This window comes from Fusarium poae, chromosome 4 (assembly GCF_019609905.1).
Source record: "Fusarium poae strain DAOMC 252244 chromosome 4, whole genome shotgun sequence".
Lineage (NCBI taxonomy): Eukaryota > Fungi > Ascomycota > Sordariomycetes > Hypocreales > Nectriaceae > Fusarium > Fusarium poae.
Genome location: NC_058402.1, coordinates 3,843,037 through 3,859,502, shown reverse-complemented (window position 1 = coordinate 3,859,502; position 16,466 = coordinate 3,843,037). Strand labels below are relative to the sequence as shown.

Below are 16,466 nucleotides of genomic sequence, written 5' to 3'. Positions count from 1 at the left end.
GAATGAATCAAAGTGAAACGAGATGAGAGATGGCGAGAGACAAGCTGTACAATGTCGATCTTTGAGCTATGATGGATATTGTGTGTGCCCAGTTATTTGATTACAAATCGCATGTAGAATGAATAAATGATGGAATATATGAAAAAGATGTAATAAGAATAAAAAAATCAAAGCAAAATAGTCTGACACGTGAACGGTAGTTTACTGCGGCATTCAAGGTGGCGATGGATGAGATTTAAATGAATGGACAACTTTTGGTTTGTTTTAGATTCCTTCCTTCTCTTCTTCCATCCCAGACCCCGTGACCCCTGTTGTAGCGTCACCGACTTAGTAATCCTCAGGGGGGGCTTCTGACCAATGAGATAGACCATCGAGATCGTCAAGTTAAAAAAATAACGTGGGGGAGAATGGGTCTACTTAAAGATCCACCATCAGAGCAACAACAACTCGTGCTCAGGTATATGCGTGCAATAACCGTTAATTATCATTATTCAATTCATTCATCGTTTCATTAATATGAGATTTTGATCAATCAATACTCTTTTCCTTCCCATCCTCCTTCTCCAATTACTTGCGTAAAAGCACCCCTCGCTTGCAGCAACTCATGATATGTTCCCTCCTCAACCTTGATACCATCCTCCAGCACAACAATACGGTCTGCAATGGCCATCATTTCCTTGTTGTGTGTCACTACAACGATTGCCATATCCCTCTTTGTCTTGCCTGCGATTCGTCGCATTGTGTGCCTGATCATCTCTGCGCTTTCCGCATCCAGAGCACTTGTTGGTTCGTCTAGAACGAGAAGTCTTGGCTCGCGGACTAGTGCGCGTGCAATACTGAGACGCTGTGCTTGACCGCCTGAGAGAGCTTGGCCTCCGTCGCCAACATGAGTGTTGTAACCGTCTGGAAGAGATGAAATAAACTCGTGAAGACCAGCTGCTTTTGCAGCGGCCATGACATTGGGGAAGTGACGTAGAGGCGATAGTTCCTTGAGACCATATGTGATATTCTCTGCGATGGTGGCTGGAAACAAAAATGGTGTTTGTGGGACGTATGCCATCATCGAGCGGAGATGCTCAATATCAATGTCTGAATGAGAAATGCCAGCAAAGGTGAGTGGCGGTTGCGTGCTGAGTATTGAAGCTCTCGAGGGGGTATAAAGACCCAGCATCAGCGAGATAACCGTAGACTTGCCACAGCCAGAACGACCGACGACAGCCAGGCAATCTCCAGCATTAACCTCGAACGACACGCCTCTAAGAACAGGCCTACGCGAACTTGACTTGTAAGAGAAGCCGAGGTCGTCTAGTCGTACTGGAAGCGGTGATTTTGGCTTCTCTTTTCCGCCAGCCTCGCTTGGTGGTGTCAGCGGCATGTTGGCATATTTCAACATCTGTGCGGCAGTGGACTGAGCCATAGTGACTTGAGGTATCGTACTAAGAATACTTGTCGCTGTGCCCATACTGAATAGAAGCAGATTCACCACTGCTACGACAGATGTTGGTGTGATCGCATTTTCCGAAGCCAGAAGCACAGTTCCGTAATAAAACACCAGCGCCGTGAGGGGGTAGTTCACAGACTGATAGAGACCAAAAAAGGGACTTGTACGTCCAGCCCTCTTCTTTCCTAGACCCAGAGTATGTGCTACTGATGTGAGGTACTTTGTACTCATGTACTTTTCCAATGTAAGAGCTCGAACGACCCGGATGTTGAGAAAGATCTCAGTCAGAGTAGCGCTGGCTTCCTCAGCTCCTTCGTTGCAACGCGCCTCCCACTTCCCGCTGATAATGGTATAGCCTTTAACTGCGCCCATAACGACAGGCAGCGGTGCGAGGGTGACGAGTGTGAGCTTCCACGATATTATAAGTGCCCAAACAATAGCGGCAACGATCATGACGATGACTGTAATGAGGATGGGTACAAATCGTCCGACAATGTTGCGCATTTCTTCGGCATTCCGATCGAGGCATTCGTTGATTCGGCCAGGAGAGTTGCGTGACCGGTCGAACCAAGACCTTGGTTGTCGAAGAATTCGTTTTAGGGCTTCCACGCGGATAGTATTGATCCATGCTTGGCCAACCATCTCGAGCAAGTAACGACCACCGCCTGTACAAACTCCATCGACCACAGCGATGACACTGAGGAAAATGGCCCATTTCTTGCCTTCTGCCAATTTGTCGCCTTGCGACCACATGGCGCCCAACAGCTGTGCAAAGCAATATGCGAATGCAGGGATAGAACCAGCACCAATCAAGCAGGTAAGTACTCCAATAATAAGGAGAAACCGATGTCCCCGGCCGATAGCTGGCCAGACAGTCTTCAAGATTGCAACCAATGACATAGGTGGAGGAAGTTCCTTAGTCTCATCATCCTTATCCTCTGCCTTGTCGGTCAACTTTGCCCTTCGAAGTCTTGTGATGCTCTTTGGGCGTTCTGCTCCACCAAAGAGATACTCTGGTTCATCGAGAGGTCCTAGGGTACACGATGTTTCAAAACCATCTAAGCTACTTCGACTTCTGAGAGCGCTATTGTGCTTTTCGTCATAAAAGTCACCCATAGGTAAGTGGGCAAGAGCGGTTGCTGGACGCTCTTCTTCAAAAAAGGTTTCCATATCCCATGCCCGAGCCGTCCGGATGCGAAAAGCCGCTGCTGCATTGGTGCCAAGAGTCATGCGTTGCGATGCACTCGCAGGGGCTGGGCTGAATGACTCCAGCTCTCCCACGAGCATTTTCGAAAGTCGAGATGCTCTCAAGGGTGGAGGGAATAATGGAGAAAGGGGCGAGATGGGGGAGACTGGAGAGTCGATGGTGATTTCAACAGGCGTTTCGGGGGTGTTCTGTGCTGTATATGCAAGCGTGGCAAATGTTTTACCACTTTGCTTGGCAAGGTCCTTCCTGAAGCCTTCTTGCACAAGAGCTGCGTTGTCCATAACGTAGACAAAGTCATTATCATCAATTTGAGCGACGTCGTGTGTTATAATGATGGTTGTCTTGCCTCGTCGCCATGCACGGATTGCGTCCATGATGAGGGTTCTGCTGACCTGATCGAGACCGCTTGTGATTTCATCAAGGATGAGTACAGGGGGATCTCGGAGTCTAGCTCTAGCAAGCGCCAGTCTCTGTTTCTGACCACCACTCAAGTTGTATCCGTCAGCGCCAACATTGGTCTCAAGTCCATCGGGAAGTGCTGCGAGCGTTGACTGGAGTAATGCTGCGTCGCAGGCACCCATAACTTCGGATCGTGTTGCTCCGTCAGGGTATTGGTGACCAAATGCTACGTTCTTGAAGAACGATTCGTTGAATAAAACACTCGACTGTTGGATCAGAGTAATGTTTTCGCGGACCCATTGTCTGTCGAGTACCTGTAAAGGTCGGCTGTCGACATGAACCTGTCCGCTCAGGGGCTCGTAGAAGCCGACGATGAGGTTACCGAGTGTACTCTTTCCAGAGCCGCTTCTTCCGACAATAAAGGTTATCTCGCCAGAAGGAAAGAAGAAGTTGGATCGTTTGAGTACTTTGACCGTCGGATTGGAAGGGTATGCAAAGCTCACCTATCGATGTCAGTACTGATCTTTGTTAGCAGGGGTATAACTCACATTCTTCAGTTCGATGTCGCCACTGCAGAACTGGGGTCGTAAAGCACCAGCCATGGGCGTAACCGGGCCACCGTTTCTCATGTTGCGAGTGATACTGGATAGAAACCCACCAGCCGACATGCCCTTTGCGAGAACCAGCCACTGCGGCATGAGAGCTTCAATGCCCTGAAAAGCTGCAAGGGTAGAATAGAAAGTTGTGAGGACACTTCCAGCAGCAAGACCATCGTTGTTGACAAGTACCACGCCGTACCAGAATCCCAGGACAAACATGGCCACAACCCAGAAAGCGACATAGCCCATCTGGAGAGCATTACACTGGGCTTGGACAAGGTACTGCTTTGCTGCGGCTTTTACGGATGGATAGTACTGCCAAACTTCCTGGTCGTATCCGTTAAAGACCTTGACGAGATCAATGGCGGTTATAGATGCGACGGCGAACTTTGAGGCCACGGCCAGTTCACGTTTCTGGGTTTGGATTGCAGGCTCCAAGCGCTTTGTGGCAAGTGATAGAACGATGGCTGAAATTGGAAGAGTAGCGAGAAGGACGAGTGTGAGTTTCCAGGAGTAATAGAGCGCGATGCCCAGAGATGCGAAGGAAGTGATGATGTCGCCAACGAGAAGGCCGAGAACCTGAGAAGATGCGAGCTGTAGTTCACGAGTTTGCCTGTGAAGAGTTAGTAAGGGATTGAACAATGGATGAGGTACTCACGTCTGTATTCTGATAAGAAGACTTGATATACCTTCGGATTGGGCATCGAACCAGGCCATGTCTTTGGAGAGAAGACTTGTAAATATTTCCCGTCTGACGCTGCACGCCTGCAATTCTCCAAATATGACCCAAAGACATAGAAAGGCTGTACTGGCAATCCAATTTCCAATTCCCATTCCTAGAAGGACAAAAGCCCAGTCAGAAACCAGGCTCAGTGCTTCATCCCCGTCGTATGTGCCATTGCCAAAGCCGGCGATGATATCAAAGATTTTCCCAAGGATGACTGCGAGGATGGTTTTGAAAGCTGCTGAGAAGGCTGCGGCTATCAAAGCAGCTATCAGAGCTCCCGTGTGTGATTTTTTTGTAAAGGCGAAGAGTTGCCTCCACGATGATTTTGCGTCTTGTTCCATTGCGAATGAAGTTGAAGATTAACGAAAGTGGCGATTCAATCTGGATTAAGGAAGAAGAAACACATAAAAAGGCAAACGATTTGGAGATATTGAGGAGAATACATGGTTTTTGATGGCGACAAGGTAAAAACGAGGCAGAGCGTTTGTGGTGACAAAGAACAATATGAAAGGCGAGTGGTGATGGTGCACAGACGAGGCTGAGTGAGGCCAGGGGCCTTAGTATTGTTCTCACTGATATTGTCCATTAACTTGGTAAACTAACTGCAACCCCGCACGCAAATTATTGGCAAAAATGCAAGATAAATTGATTGCATCTAACCGACCTTTTTGATAGCCTTTTCAGTCGGGATTCTAAAGGCGACCGAGATGCCGATAGTGTTGCCACTGCCAAATGCCGCCCAACTTGACGACATGGTATTCCATGAGTGGTGCATTAAACGAGAAGATTCTTTCCAACTGTTGGTTAATCTGAGTTGTTCTTCATCTCGATGAATCATTTCCCGCTTTCTTTTACTGCCCAAGTCACCTGCCTAGTCCCGTCTTCCGCTTTGAAGCCATCGGTGGGCTGGCTTTGTCTTGGGATTTGAACAGTGGGCAAGTAAATCAGCATCTCTGACACCAAGGCCTTTAAAACAGCCTAGATGATGTCCTCTTAGTGCCGCTGGTTCCGAACTCTTGTCATGATGTTGCTTTTTTATTCCCCCCTGTCTAATCTCGAGGCATGCGTCCCATTTGATGGGTTATTCAAAGCAGTGCGTGCAAGTGGTTGCCGGTGGTGGTCATGATGGTGGTGGTCATTATATTTGGCTCAAATTAAACTCGCCACTGGTTTCCAAAGATAGACTGAGCAGTAACATGTAGAAGTATCATTCAATTCTTGGCTTGCCAGTTGTACACATGTATCATATCACTGTGCTGTTTCGGGGTCAGATTCCCCTCATACACTCATAAACATTGACTAATGCACTCCACCGGATATTCTTATTTTAATGTTGATTTTATTTTGCTATAATACATATAGATAGTATTGATCCCATTAGGACATGTTCCATATGCGTTTTGTGACAGACCAACACACATTTAAATTATATCATGAGGCTAATCACTACTAGAGTTTAAATAACTGACCTCAATGAAGCACTCTAATGGAAGTCTTGTCGTATTATCCCCGGATACATGCTCAGAGCCCTTAATTCAAGCTGGTACCATCTGATTTTCCCTCGTGGGATATGCGTCCAAATACATGACCCAAGCCTTGCAACTTCAGCTATGCTTTGGTCATCGCTAAGTAACATTTAAGCAGAGTATACAATCAAAGCCTTTATCCAACGTACCTATCAGTCGAGTCTGTCTGGATCTGACGGGCAAGACCTATTCCGAAGCACCTCTTTGTGCAGGCTGATGACTGACGACTTCCTGCACTAGAAGACGACGCTGATGGAGAAGAACAAGCAACAAAGGGCCGCAAGACCAAATTATTTGGCAGTCATTTATAGGGACCATAGTGTCGACAGTGTTAGGCTCTGCGGGAGTAACACTACTGTTGCGAGCCACTCCGGCCAGAATGTCAAGTGCATCTGCAGAGGTTAGCTGTGGAGAATACCAGTTTATGGTGGACATGTACATACTGACATATTGAGATTCGATGTCGAAGTTGCTTCTTTCGGATTCATCATGTCTCTGAGATGAAGAATTTGTTGACCAAGTGTGCTGGCGGCAGGGCTGTGTGGCTGTGGGGGCTTCTTTTATATACTTTAGGCATGACTGTTTTTCGAAGACCAGACAAAGGGGGTGACAGATGGCTACTAGATCACGGTTGTGAAACCAGGCGATCGGCCGTTACAATATACGTAGCGACAGAAGTGAACTTGGAATGAATGATCCGCTGTATGGCGGTTGACATCCTCGAGGTAATGCTCAAAGGTTCCTATCGTTAGGTCACTGCATACGAGCCAACCAAGAGTCTAAAGGCTTGATGATATCTGCCTTGTCTTTAACTTATATACAGTCCAAAACTGAAAATGGTGAGGAACTGAAAATGTGTCTCAGGGGAGAGTATGGTCATTTATACTTGTCTGGCAGCAGTTTCGGTCTTGAGAGTTGCGTGGAGCTATGCCCACGAAATTGTTTGCAATATCAGGCATCAATCTTCTCTTAGGCTCTATATAAATGTGAGTGAAAGGCATACAAGTCTGCTTGATCAGATGTCCGTTAAGCAAACGGCTGCTAGAGTTTAACAGAGATAAGTAACAAATCAACGAACAATTCAGATGCAAGGTTTGCCCTTTAGATTCTGCTTACAAGGTTTATACCCCAACCTGGTGCTTGCGCCATGAGAATTCGGCCGGTACATCTCAAGAGTCGCAAACAACAACGACAAATAGGGGTACCTCTAGGCACAAACAGACTCTAGTGATAGCAGACAGCTTATATGTTGTACGCTTTATGTTGTACGCTCTATGTTGATTAATAGAGAATCTCCCGTTAACAATCACCAATCTCATCATCCGGTATGGTGTAGTGGCTAACATTTCGCGCTCTCATAACCTGAGAGATCAGAACCGCGGAGCCCAGGGTTCGATTCCCTGTACCGGAGTTAGCAATTATATTCTTTTGCCAGTCGTGGTGAATCATTTTTATCATTTGTATAACGAGAAATGATGTTTATTTGCCACAATGTGTACGATGTGACGGATATACCGATTAGAGTTGTCACACTGTGCAACTTGTAAAGAATATCTTTAATATTCTAGCAAGCGCTAGAAGCATCTTTAACACAAATAGATAGGTAGGTTTTAAACTTTGTCTCTTTTCTGACGGAAACGGTATATAGAGAATAAAACTAAGGACCAGGTGGTCGATATGATATGACTATTCTAAGTATATAAAGTCAGCTTCTATCCATACAACAAGCATATCCATCCACCAAGATCTAAATTTACAGTGCTAATAAGCGCAAACACTATACGCTGATATCATTTGTGGCTCTGTGCCCCTCCATCATCATTGCCCCACGTTCAAGGTTTTTGCCCAACGACAACCTCAAACACAGCTTCAGTACACCAAACACCACCAAAATCCCCTACATCAACATCGCAACCAATTAATCATTCATTATGGATCCCCTCGATAACATGGCCGGGGCCCCCGTGCCCAAGAACTTTGACGCCGAGAATGCCCAGAACAACGAGGACGTGCGTCAACCTTAACCCCCGGATACAGTCTAAGACCCAGTCACTAACCAACAGCCCACAGATCGAGAAGCAATTCGCCGTCAAGGTCGTCCAGCACATGCAGACCTACTGGTCCATCCTCGAGCGCGTCAAGGGCTCTTCTCTTCGCCTCACCAAGATCGACGACGAGATCATGGAGCACCTTAAGGAGGCCTTCCCCGAGTTCGACCCCGCCGCCAAGGTTAACGAGGACGAGATGAAGAGCAAGGACGGAAAGAACAGGTGGCGCGACTTCATGATGAAGTACGAGAAGAAGGTCGACGACTACAATTTTGGTACCATGGTTCGCGACAGCCCCAAGGTCGAGTACGAGGAGAACACCACCATCTTTGTTCCCCGCATGCAGTTTTACGCTTTCGAGATTGCACGGTAAGTGAATGACTGTATCTCTGAAAGTGCGAACTACAGGAAGCTGACCAGTGATTATAGAAACCGTGCGGGTCTCAACGACTGGATTTACGAGCAGGCTCAGGCTGAGAAGGCCAAGTCCAAATAAACGGAAACTGCGATTAAAACCAAAAAATAACACAAAAGCGAATTTACCATATCGAGCCCTGTGCACACAGCGTCGGGCCTTGAGCCCACGCGAGTCCAGTTGCCAGTTGTGTCCTCAACGGAGGATACTGAATGCAACTTCGATGACCTCATGAGATGAATGTTATGTTTTTTTTTGCCAGGCAGGTGGAATTTGGGAATTATTTTCACATGGGTTTTATGTACTGGATCATTCCGTGATACCCTTAGAAATATATGGCATTGACATCTGGCTGCATCATGATATTCTCTTTACTCGTTTACAGGACCCTAAACCAAGGATATCAACCTACTAAAGATATTGACCCAAACCAGAAGTATTATTAATCACTTCATGATGGGCGAAGTGGTATACTCAATATAATTACACAATCTCCCAAGCCTCTCCCCTTATACCTTGAGAAACTCATCGATGTTTACCCTCTGGAAATAGCTCACATGGCCAAATTCAACCCAGTGCTGCGCTATGCGATCATGACTGACAAGAATAAGATTGCTTTTAACAAACCTGTCTGTTACCTTGTTAGCTTAAGCCTCTTTGCCAATTTCTGTTCGTACTTACCCGATATGAAGCCTGTATCTGCAATATGGCCTTGGCTGTGAACCGTTTTCATACCTTGGAAGCGAGGGTCTGCCGGAGGGCCATCAACAAGGTCGCTCAAGTCTTTAGCTAAAAAGGTAATCTCTCCTCGCGGAACGTTGGGATCACCCGTCAGCTTAATAGCCTCGAGCCGCCCTTGATATGTGCGCCCTTCATCGCGTCTCGCTACCCAAGCATCTTCGGTTTCCGCTTCTCCGCGTATAAGCCCGAGTTCTTCGTCCGTCGCCGGCGGTTCGTCATCGGGCTGGTGAACAAGTAGGAATTCGCACCCGTGGGTGCTGTAATCGCCAACCCAGATGCCTCTCCAGGGCTTCGACGGTGTTGGAGTGTACAATTTTGGATCGAGAGTTGAGTAGGTGATTAGTTCCTCGCCGACGTGGACGCCAGGAAGGCCACCGGCCGCTGCGGGACGAGACAATCTTAGCATGTTAAATATCCCAGTCATACCGGCAGCCATACCAATACGAGCTAAACCACCCGCCATTTCCATCCATTGACGAACTCGGAAGAACTTCTCCGAGACATCCCTGCGTCGTCGGGGCCGCGTCGCCGGCGTGTTGACAAAGATACCCTCCTCTGTGATCTGCGTGCTACCGCCCGAGACATGGTGATCCGAAGGCACAGAAGGCGGTGGCCATATGTTGCCATACGGGAACGAACCCTTGAGGTTATCCTGGGCTTCCTCTTGGTCGAGCTCACATGTTAACATGAAGTTGCTGAAAAGAGCATCGATCCGATCATCAAGCGTGACAGGCATCTCATCGGCAAACCGATTGGCACCAGGCCGCGTTGTGAATTCAACAGGAGGTTCCTCCCCAACCCGGAACTGCAGAATAGGCTTATCGAGATGGAGCCTGACTTTTGGATCAAACTCTTGGATCAAGACATCGCCTTGGCCAAGCCAACTCTGATGAAGTGGTCGACCTCTGCTTGCAAGAAGTTGGTAGCCTTCGATACAACCTCGACGTGGGTCGTAACGGACAAGTATGAGTCTGCCGGTTAGATCTCGATCGCAGAACCAGATCTTTTGCCGGGGCAGGAACCAGAGGCGGTCATGCGAGGCGTAAAGTTCATGGTAGCTACCGCAAGGGTGAGGACTGGTGAGAGTCATGCCGGGAACATTCTCTTGGACGAGAGGTTGCCAGAGAATGTCGGAGAGGGCATGCTTGCGTAGATCTCGGCATGTAGCGGATATAGCTGACAGATCATAGGGTGAGAGATGAGAAAGAATGTTATCGATGAGCTCAGGAGGGAGGTCTAGAAGTAATGAGGTATCTGATGGTATCTGTAACTGATAGTCTGTTGATGACGACAATGGCCCCGATAGCGGTGACTCGGGCTCTTGACTCGAGATGGACATTGTTTCTGTAATAGAAGGAGAAAATATTGAGTGAGACCCTATATAATGAAGATGAGGACAGTTAAAAAGCTCATAGACTGGCCGAGTACCTTGAATTAGTTTATATCATTTGCTTTGGGCAGGGGTGGCGAGCTAGATATTGATCCAGACGGTCTCGACTGGGGAGCTGAGATGGGAGCTTCAGTTACCAAGTTAGCCATGACCCCCAAATGATGCAGCTAAGCGGAGTTCAGCCGTTATGAGATGCCGACCCTGGAGAGGGCGTAAAGACAGGAATGTACGGATACTGACTTGAATTACTGCTTTCAATCGAGGTACTCAAATTATCTGATTTGTGTAGTAGATCAATTGGGTTTCATTTGTTTTAGACATGAAAGCATTATTTATTTATCTGTCACATTTTGGAGGATCCATTGCCGATAACTGCCGGGGGAAAGTGGAGAGAGGATCGTCGTCGTCACCACTAAGTGCTGGCATCTCTATCTTAGATGATTGATACATACCTATGATAAACGTGTACACAGACTACTAAGGCAGAGGAGAATACTGTATTGGAGAATTTGAGAGCAGACCCTGCCTGCCTGCATCAGTCGTACACAGTTGTTCAACCCCAGTCCCCATCGACCTTGCATTATCAATCTAATCAAATGTACTTTATCAGCCGTGATCCCTTTAGGCCTATTAAGGGTACTGTAGCGAAGCTGTGCCGCCGCTAAGACTAACAACGGTGGTTGGTAGGAATCTAGTCTAGGCCCCCGGTCTGGGTAAGTCCAGGTTCTTTTGAGGCCTGATGCTTCATCTCTCAACACCAAATCACAAAGTCACGCGCTTGTTTCCGTCACCGAAACTGCATATCTGTACTACTGTGGCTACCTCTTTATCTTTTTTTCCCATTTGCTTCGTTGGCGGATCGTACACCACCCGTTTATTAGCGTAGCGACGTCATCTAACTAATCCTTGGGAATACCTTCACATTTTGCCTCTCACGTCACGCACCGACATTTGCTTTATTATACTTAAACAACTATATTCTGTCTTTATTCCATACCACCCCAACCATTTTATCGCATTTCATTCTTATCAACTTTAATTTGCAATGATGAGCACCTTTTTACCCATCCTCTCGGAGATTCTTCCGATGATAATGCCTGCATCTGCCAACATCACCAAAGCTGAACAGCTCGAGCCGACTCATCCAACTGTCGAGGGTCCCGTCATCGAACGTCCCGCCGTCGTGGGCAAGTGTGACAATATGTGTGTCTCTGGTGAGTAAATTGTCTCAGATACAAACCCCCGGCTCTGCGTTACTGACACAATCAAGTCATCACAACCCGACCACACTGCAAATCTACGATTAGACACAACAGCGAGCAAGGTTAGTTACGACCCTCTGCAACATCATAAAAACCAATCTCACATTCATGTCTAGATACCATAATCTATGCCGTCTCTGGAAACGGTACTCTCATTGTCAGCGAGGCCGTCAATTCTGAACTCAAGCATCACGAACTGGCTCCTGGAGACTTTGCCTTTGTGCCTGCATGGATCGAACATCAAATCAAAAATGACTCGGACGAGGACTTCCAGTTACTCATGATCCAGAACGGACCGGCTCCTATTAAAGCAGACTTGACTGAATGGGGTGGCGATGTCGTCAAAACAAAGAATTAAAGCGAACAAGGACCTTTCTTTTGTCACTGTCTACCTCGACCTTTGTCTATTTTTGGATTACCCTCCAGATGCTACCCACTAGCTTTCGCATCTTGATCTAATCATCTGAATCACCGAATCTCTACTTGACCGGTCGTCAAATACTTGCGCATGGTCCAACTTGGGAAACATGACCACCTCCACACCGTTGTGTGATTCCGCTACCAGTCTACGGGTTGGCGACTCCAGATCAACCCCCAGATATTCGGCAACGGCCGCAGTATCGACTATGAGGTCACAACCGGCCAGCGTCACTGCGGCATGTCTCGTATGTCTACCGTCATCCTGGGTCCCCAGCAGATCCTCCTTCCAAAGAATATTCTCGCGCCAGAAGAAATACCTGCCTAGACAAAGCGCAACACCTGGATCAGTGCTGGCAAAATACCATAGCTGCCATTCGTTAGCTCGCTTGGGCTTCCGGCGTGTAAAGTTGTACGCCACGTTGGGAAGATGGAGCATGATGGTAACAGGATCGATGAGGACAACTGATGGTACACGATGTTTGAGACTGGAGTCATGGAGCATGTGTGTTGTCAAGACAGAGCCGTAAGAGTGTGACACCAGCGCAAATTTGTCCCAATGATGGTGTTCCAGGATGGCTGTCATTTGAGTCAAGAACTCTCTCTTATCGGGAATGGCTGGGGTGAGGCGGAATGAGATGGGCAGAATTTCGACGGCAATTACACCGATGCTCCCCCTCCCCTCGCCAGTTTCACCGAGCTTAGCCAAGAAAGGAATGTATGTCGACAATCCAACTCCAATACCATGGAAGAAAACCACGGGAAGCTTGTCTTGGGCTGTATGTGGGCGGTGCCAGTAACTTAATTGTGAAGAGGGGGATTGTCGGCCTGGAAACAGCTCCTGTGGACGCGGGGGGAATACACGAAGCGCAGAGGAGCGAGGTCGTCGATAAAACTCAAATCCGTGCCAGAGGAAAGCCAAGTGGGTGAACTGGTCGACAAAGAAGACGATAATGTACCAGAGAAAACTGCGATATGTCGTTGTGATACCATCGAGGGTTAGACGAAGGCTCTTCACATTTCCCCGGCCATTTTCAAACGGTCGTCCGAGTCGTCTCTCAAGAAGAGCCATATAGTGTTCAACCTCACTCTCCACTGTTTCTTCATCTTCTACCGACAGATCTTTCCCATCGGGCTTTTCAAAGAAAGCCCACAAGAGAAACTCTCTCACGTTGTCCCGCCGAATTTCATTCGGATCCGCATCCAGAAACCACCACCTCAGGTAAATCTCTGGCGACGAGACATTGCCGAAACATCGCTCAAACAGCGCTTCTCTATCTTGTCGCGTGAGTGCCGGTGGGTAAACAGCATCTCGTTTGAGCCGTCCAAGAAACGGTCTGTAAATGAACAGGTAGAAGACACATTCTGCCAGCAACGCTGCTAGGAATACACACACAGCTGGGAACACCACAGAAACGGGCTGCACAAGAGGCAAGGCAAAGATGAGGAATATGTAAATTAATGGCGTGTAGCGAAAGAAGGCGATGGATAGGCGGATAAAGACCCATTCACCGAAAGATGTACCGATCATGCGATGATGTTGCGCCCGTGAACCGGACTTGGTATTTTGATTCTTTGCACAGATGAAAGGGTGAAGATGATTAAATGAGGATTTTTTTTTTCTTGTTGGTAAAGAAAACCTTTGGTGACGTGTTTGTTGAACGGACCCTTCTGTCGTTTCGTTGGGGCGTACCACTTGGAATCATCGTCAGCAGGCCTGGATGATAGGCATTGATCGACTTGGGTTTACAAGGGTCTCAGGCACTGATGGATTGTGGCTTGTGGCTGATCGACCGTGGGTAGCCACATCTTATCTGACTGATGCGGAAACAGTCACATCTCAGTTCAGTAGGTACTCCACGAATAGTTCTGGGTTTTGTCAACCTGTCATGTAACGTCCCTCAACCGTTACATGTCGTTAACAGTGTATGACAAGTTCCTCCAGAATTTCAACTCGTGTTCGAGTTTTGGTTTTATAAAGAAGTGATTCGATCCCAAGGTATGACACATCTATAATTGGTAGATAGGAAACTGTCGCGGAAGAGTAGATATGCGAGCCGAGCCAAAGATGCCGCTCAGGGACTCCAGATCTACTGAAATACGCTCATGCAGTACAGAAACCAATTTGACCAAGATACTGTGAAACTCCACATAGGGAAGTTTTTACATAGAGTGTCGTTGAGCGCCACATGCATAGATGAATCAGATGCACAATGCGACACTGTTTATTCACCAAATCCGGAACCTCGATCTATTAATTTGACCAAGGACATGTGGCTAGCCAAGATATGTAGATTAAGTGCCACACTCCGTATTCGTAAAATACATCTGCCTTGAAAATGTTTATACCGGTCGCCATCACCTATGTCAGATAGGGGGGAGGAGATAAGTATCTCTACTTTATTTTATACGCATTTATCAACGTCAAGTCATGTTAGTCTTACATAGGTACATGTCGACTCCAACACTCCCGATATTTTCCCACGCAACTTCTTATTGGTCCATTGAGACTACTAATAAGTCCCGAACTACAAATGACTTCAATTCTAGGACACAAGAGAATTTGTTCGTTTCAACCGTCCCCCATAGCCCCAAGCCAGTGTATAATTAGGAACACAAGATCTCGGGTAATGCAGTAGATGTACGTGGCCCGGGATGTATATTTCATTACGAATCGGTCGACCAGCATAGGTCCAGTAACCAAAACGACAGGACACAGCGGCCCTGTGTATCAGGGCCACCTTCCACAGAACAGTATTTACCTGAGCGTTGCACAATATCCCGAGACTTGCACGGAATCAACAACGACGGTATCGGCACACTTGTCATACGGCATAAATGACAGGCACATCAACAACCCAAGGTTCAGAAGAGTAGACAAACAGACAAGTACACAACACCAAGAGGACTCTCGTGAGTTACCCAATGTGTATGTAGGATCAAGCAATAGAAGGAATAAGTTGGTAGTGCTTGTAATAAAGTGTGTGTGATGAGGAGTGCTGGGATGAGGTTGTGTGAGGTTGAGATGCTGTCTTCTGATTGGTTTGTGCGGGGGTCTGTCGTCCTTGGGCCTCCCGACTTAAAGTCCTCCTCCCCCCCTCGATTCTTTTCTCTTACACTCTCTCTTCTTTATACCTTTTCTTCATATCCATCAAAAATCATCCTCAAACCACTTCAAACCCACCATTGCTTCAGAATTTCATCACTTGATAACTCTCAAGAGTTCGATGAGTCTCAGTAGGACTGCTTTCATACTCCTATCTACACTGCCTTGCTGTCGCCGTCACTTGAGGCCCATATATTGCATCACACCTCTGTACAAGCAAGACATAATTTCCTTTTCACAATAAGATGACTTCCCATCGTGCTTTCCCCATGTCTGCCCCTTCTACACCAACGTACGAACTCAGGCGAGTCAACGGCCAAGCCTCTGTGCCAAATCACTACAAGACCAGTGAGAGGCAACGGCTGTCAGCAAGTCCCAGAGATCTGGCTCATCCTCTCCACTTGGACGAGGTATCTAGTTATGGGCAGCGAGTCAGAGATGCTGATGCTCGAATGCGAAGGCAGGTGCCACGATCACGTGGCTTGCATCAGCTGTCAAACCAGGACTTGTGCGCATACACCAGTCCTCCATCTCCCTCCAAACTAGAACCAGAATATGAGCTGTATCCGACTTCACCTCGAAAGCGTCTTCGGGTCTCACTTGAGAATACTCTGGTTCCCTCAGACAGACATGGCCAATCTTCACACCTCGTATATGACAGAAGTCTTGCCCACACTGGATCCTGGTGTCACGCGACTCCTATTGATCCCAGCGAAGGGCAGCTGGAGATAAATGGCTCCGATCAGGACGTTTTGAGTGAAGATTGGTATCCAAGAACACCAATCGATACCCGACTGTCCACGCCAGACCTCCCTCCGCTGTCCACAGACTATGAGTTCTGCCCATGTCATCGCCCAGGCGAGCACAGGCAGGACAGGATTAACGAAGACTTTTACTTGGCCACAAGATCCAAAATGGACATGCAGAGTATGTTGAACCACTCCTCGCCAAGAGTAGTATTGCACAATTGCTAATGAAGGCAGTGATTGATGCGCTGGCGCACATCGTCCAGAACAGATCAAGTCCTGGGCCAGGCCGATAACTGTCGTTGAGGTAGCATACTGCAACAATGGGATTCGTACATAGTAGATTTAAAAAGAACTGGCGTTCATGGCAGGCGCTTGACGATTGGATATGGATATGCTGATAACAGTTGCTTCAGCGGCGTTTCCGATAGAGCAGAGAATT

General features: G+C 47.5%; 7 protein-coding genes and 1 non-coding gene across 8 annotated transcripts; 4 read left to right on the top strand and 4 right to left on the bottom strand.

The window, feature by feature from the left end:
- Positions 1-532: 532 nt before the first annotated feature.
- FPOAC1_011307 (uncharacterized protein) lies at positions 533-4,714 on the bottom strand (the record flags this gene model as incomplete). Its single annotated transcript, XM_044855689.1, has 3 exons — positions 533-3,550; positions 3,596-4,259; positions 4,305-4,714. 3 exons carry the CDS (start codon positions 4,712-4,714, stop codon positions 533-535), a joined length of 4,092 nt encoding a protein of 1,363 aa, XP_044703002.1.
- Positions 4,715-6,085: 1,371 nt separating this feature from the next.
- Positions 6,086-6,348, bottom strand: FPOAC1_011306 (uncharacterized protein; the record flags this gene model as incomplete). The annotated part of the gene is made up of 2 exons (XM_044855688.1): positions 6,086-6,291; positions 6,339-6,348. 2 exons carry the CDS (start codon positions 6,346-6,348, stop codon positions 6,086-6,088), a joined length of 216 nt encoding a protein of 71 aa, XP_044703001.1.
- Positions 6,349-7,220: 872 nt separating this feature from the next.
- On the top strand, positions 7,221-7,310 carry FPOAC1_011305. Its single transcript has one exon. It is a non-coding gene; the product is annotated as a tRNA-Glu (tRNA).
- A 520-nt stretch (positions 7,311-7,830) lies between these two features.
- Positions 7,831-8,443, top strand: FPOAC1_011304 (uncharacterized protein; the record flags this gene model as incomplete). Its single annotated transcript, XM_044855687.1, has 3 exons — positions 7,831-7,908; positions 7,970-8,316; positions 8,377-8,443. The coding sequence occupies 3 exons, from the start codon at positions 7,831-7,833 to the stop codon at positions 8,441-8,443; spliced, it is 492 nt and encodes a 163-aa protein (XP_044703000.1).
- A 428-nt stretch (positions 8,444-8,871) lies between these two features.
- On the bottom strand, positions 8,872-10,442 carry FPOAC1_011303 (uncharacterized protein; the record flags this gene model as incomplete). Its single annotated transcript, XM_044855686.1, has 2 exons — positions 8,872-8,993; positions 9,044-10,442. 2 exons carry the CDS (start codon positions 10,440-10,442, stop codon positions 8,872-8,874), a joined length of 1,521 nt encoding a protein of 506 aa, XP_044702999.1.
- A 1,096-nt stretch (positions 10,443-11,538) lies between these two features.
- FPOAC1_011302 (uncharacterized protein) lies at positions 11,539-12,113 on the top strand (the record flags this gene model as incomplete). The annotated part of the gene is made up of 3 exons (XM_044855685.1): positions 11,539-11,707; positions 11,764-11,817; positions 11,872-12,113. The coding sequence occupies 3 exons, from the start codon at positions 11,539-11,541 to the stop codon at positions 12,111-12,113; spliced, it is 465 nt and encodes a 154-aa protein (XP_044702998.1).
- Positions 12,114-12,191: 78 nt separating this feature from the next.
- FPOAC1_011301 (uncharacterized protein) lies at positions 12,192-13,703 on the bottom strand (the record flags this gene model as incomplete). The annotated part of the gene is made up of 1 exon (XM_044855684.1): positions 12,192-13,703. The coding sequence occupies one exon, from the start codon at positions 13,701-13,703 to the stop codon at positions 12,192-12,194; it is 1,512 nt and encodes a 503-aa protein (XP_044702997.1).
- Positions 13,704-15,523: 1,820 nt separating this feature from the next.
- On the top strand, positions 15,524-16,320 carry FPOAC1_011300 (uncharacterized protein; the record flags this gene model as incomplete). The annotated part of the gene is made up of 2 exons (XM_044855683.1): positions 15,524-16,205; positions 16,262-16,320. 2 exons carry the CDS (start codon positions 15,524-15,526, stop codon positions 16,318-16,320), a joined length of 741 nt encoding a protein of 246 aa, XP_044702996.1.
- Positions 16,321-16,466: the final 146 nt, after the last annotated feature.